Source organism: Sitophilus oryzae, unplaced genomic scaffold, assembly GCF_002938485.1.
Source record: "Sitophilus oryzae breed Bouriz unplaced genomic scaffold, Soryzae_2.0 scaffold_1393_pilon_pilon, whole genome shotgun sequence".
NCBI classification, from domain to species: Eukaryota; Metazoa; Arthropoda; class Insecta; order Coleoptera; family Curculionidae; genus Sitophilus; species Sitophilus oryzae.
The window spans coordinates 3,424,643-3,438,407 of NW_022146052.1; the positions used below are offsets into that span (position 1 = coordinate 3,424,643).

The 13,765-nt window shown below is 31.6% G+C and overlaps 1 protein-coding gene across 1 annotated transcript; it reads right to left on the reverse strand.

Moving 5' to 3' along the window:
* Positions 1-2,731: 2,731 nt before the first annotated feature.
* LOC115875685 (phosphatidylinositol 5-phosphate 4-kinase type-2 alpha-like) lies at positions 2,732-12,740 on the reverse strand. The gene is given in 12 exon segments (XM_030891217.1): positions 2,732-3,903; positions 3,905-3,993; positions 8,563-8,760; positions 9,693-9,795; positions 9,849-9,940; positions 10,003-10,150; positions 10,724-10,862; positions 11,995-12,105; positions 12,210-12,324; positions 12,407-12,434; positions 12,436-12,501; positions 12,735-12,740. Coding segments are annotated over 12 exon segments (1,242 nt in total). The 3' UTR covers positions 2,732-3,756.
* Positions 12,741-13,765: the final 1,025 nt, after the last annotated feature.

Sequence of the window (13,765 nt, forward strand, 5' to 3'; positions counted from 1 at the left end):
TTCAAAAGCATCGGTATTACTTCCGTTCAGTTACGTATTGCTTTCCATTCTTCTTTATATCTAATTCACAAGATCTATTTATACTTTTACTGACTAAAAAAGATAAACTTACCGGTTAATTGACAGTTTATTTAGGACATTTCAGTGTTAAACCCCTTTTTTACTGGTAAACACTAAATTCTAAATATTTGAAATTTTCCTTCAAAACATAGTTTGAATAGACGTCAAAGTCGGAATCAGCTGTTTATTTGTTGTTTGATATCATCTTTTCTGGGTCCAAAAACCTACTAAGGATAGGCGTTTACATCAAAGAATTTCACTGGAACTACTTTACTTTTCGATTAAAAAAAACTGTTCACCATTTATTTGAATTTTATAATGACACAAAAAGAATTTAAAAAAAAAACATAATACAAAACTAATAAAAATACTATTTTCTATTGTTTCTGGCTAAATTTTGATTTCTACTCGAAAAAAATACGGAAATATAGGCAATAAAATGAAACAAAGAACATCCAGACGATAATTTTTATTAAAATTTTCTAAACATCGAAAAATTCAGAAATACAAAAGGTACTCTATATAAACACATATATAACATGGTTAGAACCACACAGATTTGTGCGAGACATAGTATGAATTACTTTAAAAGCTTATTAAAAGCAACCCCTATTTTTTTTTATTTAAGTAAAGTTATACTTTAGACAAATATAGTAGTAGGCTGTTATATATCAAGTTTAATATTAATATGTCTTACTTTATCCACAAAGTAGATTATTTATACAGTACTTACTTAAAAAGAGTAATTTACTGAACTTTTCGGCATGCACTGTATATTTTTCCTTAACCTAATACACAGGTAAAATCAAAAGAAACAAAAATAAAAGAAAATATAGATTGAAAATGCATGTATTAATGAACTACTACATAATAAAATAACAAACAACAAAAAAGTAATAAAAATAATATAAAAAGTTACAAAAATTAAAATCCTAGAAGTATGCTGGTAATATTCTATATATACACACGAAAATATCATTTTTCAAATTGAAATACTACATTAGGTAGTTTTATATATACATAAGAACTAGAAAATAATAAATACAAAGTTATTACTATTTTAATTTTCATGAACTTCATACCCTGGATTTAATCTGATTTATCATATATACTTTACATTTTTTTACTATATATTATTTACTATATTAAGAAATATCTATGAAATATTTTTCATAAACATTATAAACATTATACCTAAAAAGCTTAACAATAATTATATATCAACAATATATGATTCCGTACATTCACAGGGATATAGACGTAGAAAAAATGTAGAAAAAAACATTTTAATTTCAGTGAATTCGACATACAGTGTGTCCCAAATTATAGAGCGATCCATCAAATTTCAGACACCCTGTACAAAGTTCGTATCGCTCGAAATAAAATACAAGAAAGATAGAAGAAAGTTTTTTTTATATCTTCTTACATATACAGGGTGTTTTTGAACAAGCGTCCGATTTTTAACAGGGTACTTAGCAACTTAAGACCACGCATTAAAATGGTTTTTATTTTTTTACGCGAAACCCGTGAACCTCACAAAAAATACTAAGAGACATAATTTGTTCTCAAATAAATGAGGATTATAAAAATGAATTTTATTTTAAGAAAAATGTGTCAGACAATTTTTTTCTTAAAAAATATCCAGTAGATACCCCGTCCGAACGGCACTGGTAAAAATTTGAGAAAGTATTTTTCATAGAAAGATGCCCCTTAATTGTGAAAAGACTTGCAAATTTCATAAAAATATCTGGAGTGGCTCCCCAGAAGATATTAAAAAAAATTCTCAACACTTTTCATACCCTGTATCTCAAAAACGAAGCATTTTAGAATATATGCTTATATAAACAAAAATACTTGAAAAATCACCCAGTAAAATATTGGACACTTGTTCAGAAATACCCTGTATAGTTCTTGTTAGTAAACACCACTGAGCAAACTATAGAAGATAATATATTCATAAAAATAAAATACCTAAACTATAGTTCATTAATAAGTTTCTTAGAAAAAATATTTTCAGTAAAAAATCCCACTTCTGATAAAAATTACCCAAAAAATCGCAAAAATTATTAATGATACGACACTGAATCGACTGAAACTTGATCCGTTTAAAAACATACCATTGTTGTTTTTTCTGATAGTAAAGTGGTTAATATATTTATTTTATGAACTATACATATAAAACATTTAACATTAAGAGATTATTATTACTAAATATGTAGAAAAAATTGTTCAATACCCCGAAAAAACGTACATTTTCCAGCAAGTATAGTGGCATTGACTCTATAATATTATGTTAGCGAAAAAAATATACATATATAGAAGACTAGAAACGATATTGCTCTGGTGAGTTTTACTCAAAAATAATTTTTGAAAAATTAAAAAGAGCCTTAAAAAACATAAAAAATATTAATAAATTTTGTGCGTTAACCATGTGTAATATTCAGGTATCTGTAAATTTTAATTACTAGCAAGCTTTTTCCAAAAAAGACAAACTTTTTATATAATTTTTTAAAATATTTTAATATCAAGTAACATTTTGCTTTTAGAAACCCAGCTGCCAAAAAATAGTTACACAGCACGAATACAGAATGTCCCATGTAAAAATGCACGCTACAACTACAAAAATGGTTAAATTAGGGAACAGTTTTTTTGGGGAAACCCCAAATTTTCACGATTTTTTTTATTTATTTTTTTTCTCACTCAATTTGAAAATATACGACAATACAAACTTCACATTCCTATTGCAATTTTCGCCGCTCTACAAGACGGTGTTGCCAGATTTCCAATCGGACGTTTCGTTCCCGAAATATCATCATCAACTCTATTTTTTCAAATACGGACCTGCATTTTTTATTCGATTTTTTCGAAGCCTAGAACCTTCCAAATACAACGATGTATTACACTTACCCCCCAAACCCCCAAAAAATGTATAATAATAATATCCGATTAAAAATATGACAACACCCGCTTGTAGAGCTGCAAAAATAACAAAAGAACGTAAAATATTTATTGTAGTATCTTTTTAAATATATTCAGGAAAAAATAAAAAATAAATCTTTAGAAAAAAATCGGGGTTTCTCCGAAAATATCCGGATTTTTTTAGATTCGAAACTATCACTTTGTAGAATTCAAAACGACACAACTTTTATCTATTTGAATCATCCCTGTATCTCTCCTGGTTTACGAGATACACCCCGTAGCGTGTATTCTTCTATTGGGACACCCTGTATATTAATAAATAGAAACCGTCCTGTATTTTCTTGTTGCAGTTTAAACCAAACCCCTTAATAAAGATAGGTTGCTTGGAGTAGTACACCGTTTTATAACATACGATCGAAAAAAAGGCGTCAAAGACGGCTGACAATCGAAAATAATTTTGGCGAGGTCAAGCCCTATACAGGTTGTTCCTTAATGACATACTAATATTTAAGGTGGTGATTTTTGGACCTATTCTAAGAAAAAAACTTCATATGAATATATGTCCTAAACATCTTAACTTTTTAGATACAGGGTAGTAAAATTTTGGGAACAACCCTGTATAGACGTCATTTACCTGGCCCGTAGTACTCTCCAAAATTATCATAATCATCGTTCCCCAGCTGTCTGTGACGCCTTTTTTCGATCAAACGGTCCAGAAACTTAAACAAACTAAAACAACCGAAATTATTGCCCCAAAAAGAATTATATCCCTCTTCTCTACTCTATGGATTTGCTCATGAAATCGATAAATCTTCTGGCGTACTGCTCGGGATCGCAAGTACTGATCCCGTCGACGTTGGATCCGTATTTGACAGTTTTGGCGGCTTTGGCGGCCTGTTTTTTCACACCGTAATGCGTCAGCACGGTCTATGATGGCAACGAAGTATATCTCTTTGACGGGAGCAGTCTCGCAAGACGGAATGGCGTATATGTCTAGCTCGGGGATTATACCACCTAGAAAAAACGTATCGAAAATAATTTCTAGAGGTACCTAATTAAAGAGGCGTTCATTGATTACGTGAGGGAATAGTGCTTGACACCCATAACACCCTCAAAAAGGAAATTTCACAGCGAGAAACACCTCAATGTAGTGTTGAGCAATAAAAAGAATAGTAACAGATACAACATACCATAAGGTGGTATAAACACTCAGATGCAAAAAATCTTAACGGAATTTTTTTTTCAAGATTAAAGAGTTATATTTTTTTCTTTTAGCTCTATTTTCCTGATTTTTTTAGCAAACTGTATATAAATCTATCAACTTTATTCATAAACTGGATGGCACATGTCCATCAGCAGTTTACCAGAAGCTGAAGAAGTATGATTCTTGGTTTGGAGGGTATAAATTCATTATTAAATAACATTATTATCATCAAAAGAATATATTAAAACCGAATTATACTGAGAAAACTGTCCTGGACTGGGTCCTCTTGAACTGGATGGCACATGTCCATCAGCAGTTTACCAGAAGGTGAAGAAGTATGATTCTTGGATTGGAGGGTATAAATTCATTATTAAATAACATTATTATCATCAAAAGAATATATTAAAACCGAATTATACTGAGAAAACTGTTCTGGACTGGGTCCTCTTGAACTGGATGGCACATGTCCATCAGCAGTTTACCAGAAGCTGAAGAAGTATGATTCTTGGATTGGCGGGTATAAATTCATTATTAAATAACATTATTATCATCAAAAGAATATTTTAAAACCGAATTATACTGAGAAAACTGTTCTGACTGGGTCCTCTTGAACTGGATGGCACATGTCCATCAGCAGTTTACCAGAAGCTGAAGAGTATGATTCTTGGATTGAGGAATGGGTATAAATTCATGATTAAATAACACTATCATCAAAAGAATATTTTAAACCGAATTATACTGAGAAAACTGTCGTGGACTGGGTCCTCTTGAACTGATGGCACATGTCCATCAGCAGTATTTACTGTGAAGCTGAAGAAGTAGGATTCTTGGATTGGAGGTATAAATTCATTATTAAACAACATTATTATCATCAAAAGAATATTTTAAAACCGAATTATACTGAGAGAAAACTGTCCTGACTGGGCCTCTCTTGAACTGGATGGCATATGTCCATCCTCCAGTTCTACCAGAAGCTGAAGAAATATGATTCTTGGATTGAGGGTATAAATTCATTATTAAATAACATTATTATCACTCAAAAAGAATATATTAAAACCGAATTATACTGAGAAAACTGTCCTGACTGGGTCCTTCTTGAACTGGATGGCACATGTCCATCAGCACTTGGATAGAAGCTGGAGAAGTATGATTCTTGGATTGGAGGGTATAAATTCATTATAAAATAACATTATTATCATCAAAAGAATATATTCAAACCGAATTATACTGAGAAAACTGTTCTGGACTGGGTCCTCTTGAACTGGATGGCACATGTCCATTAGCAGTTTACCAGAAGCTGAAGAAGTATGATTCTTGGATTGGAAGGTATAAATTCATTATTAAATAACATTATTATCATCAAAAGAATATTTTAAAACCGAATTATACTGAGAAAACTGTCGTGGACTGGGTCCTCTTGAACTGGATGGCACATGTCCATCAGCAGTTTACCAGAAGCTGAAGAAGTAGGATTCTTGGATTGGAGGGTATAAATTCATTATTAAATAACATTATTATCATCAAAAGAATATATTCAAACCGAATTATACTGAGAAAACTGTTCTGGACTGGGTCCTCTTGAACTGGATGGCACATGTCCATCAGCAGTTTACCAGAAGCTGAAGAAGTATGATTCTTGGATTGGCGGGTATAAATTCATTATTAAATAACATTATTATCATCAAAAGAATATATTCAAACCGAATTATACTGAGAAAACTGTTCTGGACTGGGTCCTCTTGAACTGGATGGCACATGTCCATCAGCAGTTTACCAGAAGCTGAAGAAGTATGATTCTTGGATTGGAGGGTATAAATTCATTATTAAATAACATTATTATCATCAAAAGAATATTTTAAAACCGAATTATACTGAGAAAACTGTCGTGGACTGGGTCCTCTTGAACTGGATGGCACATGTCCATCAGCAGTTTACCAGAAGCTGAAGAAGTATAATTCTTGGATTGGAGGGTATAAATTCATTATTAAATAACATTATTATCATCAAAAGAATATATTAAAACCGAATTATACTGAGAAAACTGTTCTGGACTGGGTCCTCTTGAACTGGATGGCACATGTCAATCAGCAGTTTACCAGAAGCTGAAGAAGTATGATTCTTGGATTGGAGGGTATAAATTCATTATTAAATAACATTATTATCATCAAAAGAATATATTAAAACCGAATTATCCTGAGAAAACTGTCCTGGACTGGGTCCTCTTGAACTGGATGGCACATGTCCATCAGCAGTTTACCAGAAGCTGAAGAAGTATAATTCTTGGATTGGAGGGTATAAATTCATTATTAAATAACATTATTATCATCAAAAGAATATATTAAAACCGAATTATACTGAGAAACTGTTCTGACTGGGTCCTTTCTTGAACTGGATGGCACATGTCCATCAGCAGTTTACCAGAAGCTGAAGATGATTCTTGGATTGGAGGGTATAAATTCATTATTAAATAACATTATTAACATCAAAAAAAAGAATATATTAAAACCGAATTATACTGAGAAAACTGTTCTGGACTGGGTCCTCTTGAACTGATGGGCAATGTCCATCAGCAGTTTACCATTAGCTGAAGAAGTATGATTCTTGGATTGGAGGGTATAAATTCATTATTAAATAACATTATTATTATCAAAAGAATATATTAAAACCGAATTATAATGAGAAAAATGTCCTGGATTAGGTCCTCTTGAACTGGATGGCATATGTCCATCAGCAGTTTACCATTAGCTGAAGAAGTATGATTCTTGAATTGGAGGGTATAAATTCATTATTAAATAACATTTTTATCATCAAAAGAATATATTAAAGCCGAATTATAATGAGAAAAATGTCCTGGACTAGGTCCTCTTGAACTGGAGGGCATATGTCCATCAGCAGTTTACCATTAGCTGAAGAAGTATGATTCTTGGATTGGAGGGTATAAATTCATTATTAAATAACATTATTATCATCAAAAGAATATATTAAAATCGAATTATAATGAGAAAAATGTCCTGGACTAGGTCCCCTTGAACTGGACGGCATATTTCCATAAGCAGTTTACCATTAGCCGAAGAAGTATGATTCTTGGATTGGAGGGTATAAATTCATTATTAAATAACATTATTATCATCACAAGAATATATTAAAACCGAATTATAATGAGAAAAATGTCCTGGACTAGGTCCTCTTGAACTGGATGGCATATATCCATCAGCAGTTTACCATTAGCTGAAGAAGTATGATTCTTGGAGTGGAGGGTATAAATTCATTATTAAATAACATTATTATCATCAAAAGAATATATTTAAACCGAATTATAATGAGTAAAAATGTCCTGGACTAGGTCCTCTTGAACTGATGGCACATGTCCATCAGCAGTTTACCAGAAGCTGAAGAAGTATGATTCTTGGATTGGAGGGTATAAATTCATTATTAAATAACATTATTATCATCAAAAGAATATATTAAAATCGAATTATACTGAGAAAACTGTCCTGGACTGGGTCCTCTTGAACTGGATGGCACATGTCCATCAGCAGTTTACCAGAAGCTGAAGAAGTATGATTCTTGGATTGGAGGGTATAAATTCATTATTAAATAACATTATTATCATCAAAAGAATATATTAAAACCGAATTATACTGAGAAAACTGTTCTGGACTGGGTCCTCTTGAACTGGATGGCATATGTCCATCAGCAGTTTACCAGAAGGTGAAGAAGTATGATTCTTGGATTGGAGGGTATAAATTCATTATTAAATAACATTATTATCATCAAAAGAATATATTAAAACCGAATTATACTGAGAAAACTGTCCTGGACTGGGTCCTTTTGAACTGGATGGCCTTTGTCCATCAGCAGTTTACCAGAAGCTGAAGAAATATGATTCTTGGATTGGAGGGTATAAATTCATTATTAAATAACATTATCATCATCAAAAGAATATATTAAAACCGAATTATATTGAGAAAACTGTTCTGGACTGGGTCCTTTTGAACTGGATGGCATTTGTCCATCAGCAGATTGGAGGGTATAAATTCACTATTAAATAACATTATTATTATCATCAAAAGAATATACTAAAACCGAATTTTAATTTTCGACGAAAAATTTTTCTCTTGCGTTTTTTTTTGGAATGGAGTCTAACTAGTCTCTGTAAAACCGTCTCAGATACTAGCTCTTGTCAAAGCCCTGAGACTGTATGACGAGTTATAAGTTAAATAACTGAAGAAAAGGTCAAACACAATAGTCAAAAAATTCCTCACATAATTAATGAACATCCCCTTATCTATGATTTTAACTAAAAATAATGAACTGATCAACTCAATCTTTCTCACCTGAGACCGTACTTATGTACTGGTAAATTTTGCTAAATTTACCTTCATACTGTAGGCTGCTCTGTTCCCTCAAATATTGAGGCAAGGCGTTGGGCGAATCCGGAGGGGTATTGAATCCGATCTGGCCTCTGTTCTCCAAGCCGGATCCGGATTCACTCTCGTCTGAATCCTGTGGATTCTCCGCTTCAAGTTCGCGTTGTCTTTGCAGTTCTTGCTCGCCTCGCTCTACTTCGTGGATACCTGTTTAATCACGTTTAAATTGTGACGCTTTTTGATACTGTAAAGTTCGAAATTTTCCCTAGATCTGGGGAATTTTTTTAGACCTGGCTACTATGCGATATTTTCCGTTAATGTCCACCAACAGCGGATTTTTGCTGCGTTGACAAATTTGATAGATATAGAAACCATTAATACTTTTTTATCAAGAAATAGCTGAAATTGCGACGCTCAAAAATCCTATTAACTGCGAAATTTTCACTAGATTTAGGGAAAATTTCTTAGACCTGGCAACTACGGTAGATCACCTGTATATGCGTATGTCATTTTATAAGAAATAAATTGACATTTTAGGCTGAAAAAAAAACATATTCCCTAGATATACCAAGATTTCTCTAGATCTAAACCAAACTTTCTAGACCTGGCAACAATGTGTTATTAGACCTGAACGTCCACTTATAGTGGATTTTTACTGCCTTGACAAATTTAATAGATATAGGAACCATTGTTTTTATCAAGATATTAACTGAACTAGATAGAATCACAGATCCTGTAAACATCAAAATTTTCCCTATATTTAGGGAAATTTTCCGACACTTGGCAACTATGCTTCTTTTTAATTTTGCTGCGTTGACGATTCTAATAAAATATGGGAACCACTAAATTTTTTTATCAAGATAAACATTAAAATCTTTAAATCTAGGGAAAATTTGCTAGACGTAGAAACCGTGCGTTATTAGACGTAAATGCCTCGACTTGCTGCGTTGACAAATTTCATATGAACATAAACCATTCAAAATTATAACTGATATATTATGTGTAAATTATTTTGCAAACATTTCTTTTAGTAAAAACAAATAAACTCTTTGTGACAATTATTGTCGTCATTGTAAACGTCATCTGTCAACTGTCGCTTCTCGAGCGGAAATGACTCTATTATTTACGTTAATACATACCAAGCAACAGACTGTAGTCCATCAGATGTAATCTGGTTAGGAAATCGACATCGGCTGTCAATGTTTCCATCAGTTTAGACCTGGCCTCTTCCCCTATAAAGACCTGTCAAATGTCAACGTCAATTTCATTGTTTTTATTATTTTTTTTATATTCACCTTCATTTGCTCATTAACAAAATCATTGTCTTTCAATGTGGGTAAGTCTTTCTCTCTTTCTTTTTCTGAAGCTTCTCTGTCGACAGTGGAGCCTAAAAAAATAAAATACAATAATCAAAATACCGGGGAGAAAAAAAAAGAAGAAAATTTTTACCTTTCAAATCGAATTTTCGGTGAATCCCTAAGTGATTGGAAAAAACGTTACGCATGACAACAATGTAGTGTTCCCCGTTGTCAACCGTCAGCCTGTACATGCCTAGATACTGTGGCAACAATGTTTTGCCATGTCTTTCAACGATATACTATTATAGAAATAAAATATAATATGAAATTTATAATAATTATATTTATACGGGGTGTTAATAAATAACTGCCTTTTGTTGAAGTATTTTTAAGCAAAAAAGTTCATATAAACACTTATTCTAAAGTGCTTAGTTTTCGAGATACAGGGTGCCAAATTTTGGAAAAAAATGTTTATTTTAAATATCTTCAAAGTGGTTCCAGATATTTTTATGAAATTTCGTAAAGTTTTTTCACCATTAAAGAGCACGTTTCGATAAAGAAAACATTTCTGAAATTTCCACCAGTGTCGTTCGTGAGGGGTACCGACCAGATACTTTTAAAGAAAAAAATGGTACGCCACTGGTTTTTCGTAAAATAAAAAAAAATTTAAAAATTATTTTTAGAATCTCCGTTCATTTTAGAACAAATTATATCTCTTGGTATTTTTCTGTCAGACGTGCCGTTTTTGCGTTAAAAAATAAAAACCATTTTAATACACGGCAAAATTTTTACCTTAAAAATACGTAAAAAATCACCCTGTAAAATATCGGACGCTTATTCAGACACACCCTGTATATTATAGAGTTTCTTACCGGGTGATAATGCTTTAGGAAGCTGTGCATTCGTTCCACTTCTTCCGATGTAAGAGTTTTTATAATAAAAATTTTGTCGTAGCTTTGGTAGAATTTTGCCCCACTTTTGCCAGCTGAATCGTCGGGCAGTGGTTGAGACCTAATGAAAAAAATCAGAGTAAAAAAAACTGCAAAAAAAATAATTAATGTATACAGTGTGGCACCCCTCATTTTGTATTGAAATGAATTTTTTCAGAGCATATGATGGTTAATTTAAAGATTTTTTTTTTAAATTTAGAGAGTTCTACAGGGTGTCCTCAAAAAAAGTTAGCCTATTAAGAGAAGGGAAACATCATGAGCCACTTATAGCTAATTTTTGTAACAAAATTATAGGTTTACATATCTAGTTGTTATTCTGCTATAAATAAAATGTTAGATACTGAAATACTGTTAAATATTTCCTTTAATTTTTGTTAAATTAACGAACACCTAGATTTTATCAAATAATAAAGATCTACTGACACTAAGTAATAAAAATGAAAATATCTAGGAAAATCTTTGTCTGGGGTGTAGACAACCTTAATAGTATTTTGAAGAGGTATGCATTCTCCATTGAATAACGAAATAATATACCGGGCCTTCAATTTAAAATAACAAAGTAACTTGCTTTTAAATGTTACCAATGTTCAATATTCATTTTGTCTCACCCTGTATAATATTTCGAGTAAGATTTTAATTCGGTTTAACGAACAATGGTTATTTTAAGTAAACATCAGGCTATACACGGTAATTTCCAATTTTGGTAGCTATTATTGAAATTTAAAATTTATTAATTTTTTCACAAAATGTCAAACCTTTATTTTTTGTCTAGAATGCGAAAATCGATTAATATAAGGGTGTTCCATAAGAAAAAACACAACTTTGATGTGTAACTTTTTTTGGGGACACCCTATAGAACTCTGTATATTTTTAAAAGATGCCCTAAATTAACCTGTACAAGCCCACAAAATCGCATTTCAATAAAAACTGTCATTCTTCTTGGAGGCTCTGTGTTGTATGAGAAGCTGTACTAAGAAGTCTATTTTTAAATTTAAAAATTCATAATAACACTTAACTATCTGACTCATACATCAACCGTTCATAATTATAACTTTATCAGTTATATTTATAGATAAACATTTAAATAACTGATAAAAATTGCTCATGTACTTGGTTGGTTTATGTAAACATGGTTATACACACATACAGGATACATCAAATGCTATAAATACTTTTTATACTAAATTATTTACCTTGTTAGTGATTCTTTATAATCCAGATCATCTATGCCAAACCTTTCTCGGATATTCCGAAATACCATAGGGCAGTATTCTTTTACTTTGAAGTGTGACGGTAGATTCTCCCTAGAAATTCAGATTTATTGTTATATTAAGTTTGAAATACAGATAGATACAGTATCAAACTCATAATAAAAAAAAAACTAGTAAAAATAGTGTATATTACTTACTTATTGAATAGGTGGTTGTCAATCTTTATTTTAGAATACGCTCTGAAATCGTCTGGCAGAAGCATCACCGGAATTGTAACATGCATTAAGTTCATTAATCTGAAAAAATATACATCTATAGTTATAAATTCCTATACCTATAAGCCAGGGTGATGTTTGTTTACAACTATTAACATGAATAACAACACTGTGCACACTTACTGTATGGTTGATACCCCACATAAAAAACACTCAGGAACGGTTCGTTGGCTCTGAACAACTTAACTTTCTGGTGTTTCACTCGAAAATGTTTCTTTTAAGCTTGACTGACCGCTGGAACTCATGTTGTTGACACTTTATTTTTTTGCGACACAATTTAAAAAAAGAACTGGTGAAGTTCTCGATGTTATGCCATCGTAATAACGTGGGAGCTTACTGTAACAATTTACATTTTACAGATGTTTAGTCACTGCTGTTTAAGTCTGTTGATAATGCACAAATAATCGGAAATTATTAAAAATTTGCTGACAATTTACGGAAACACACCTTCATTGATTAGGTTTCGGCTGTCACCAGCTGTCATCGACCGGTTCCGAAGATAAACGACCATTTGCAAAACAAGAAATCATATTATTCATTTTGATATGATTGTTTTAAAATGTTTGCTTCAAATATTACCTATTTACCATAAAACACTTAGAAAAAGGTTACTAAATGTGGAAAAAACATTACAAAATACTAAATTCTATGTTTTTTTTACTCAAAACCTGTTTTTTAGAGACCTAAATTATTTAATATATGATCTACATGACCTTGAGCGTAGATTTGTTTTCTCTATGGATTTCCGTAGTTGTCAAAGTCAAAATAGAACGTTAACCACACTTTATTTTTCACTTTCCGCATTGAAATTTCAAAATTTTCCGTGAAAATTCAGTAAAATTAAGAAAATGGTATTATCTGAGGGAGTAAAGCAACGTCTGTCTATTGTAATTGAGTTTGGAAAGACGGTTTTTCATTATGCCTTCATCCCTACAGTTCTGTATTTAGGTAGGTGAATTTTACAGGCCTGTGTTATCAGTTTTGTAATTAAAAATATATTCTTTTAGGTTTTAAAAAGGGAGCTGACCCCGGTATGCCCGAGATATCCGTAACAAAGTAAGTATTTTACTTAATTCAATTACTGACTTGTTAACATTTTGCATTACCTTGCAGCTTGTTATGGTGAAGAATACAAAGAACGAATAAGTTAGGAACCTGATTAGTATGAAGAGAAGAGAGCCAGACCTTTGTATTTTACGTTATTATTTAATGCAGTAACCTTTATTTATAAAAATATACAACATTTAACACTTACATCAGAGATTTCTTCAGTTATTTTACACCTTAAGAGTTCCTATCTAAACAAACATAAAATAAATGAGTCCTACGTGTAATTATATGGATGGTTGACTAGAGTATATGTAACAATACAAAAATTTAATACACAACCTTAATATTACTTGATAAAATCTTTGGAAAAATTCACTAAAAAATATTAAACAAGTATGATCTTAAGTGCATGTTGTAACCTCATCGAA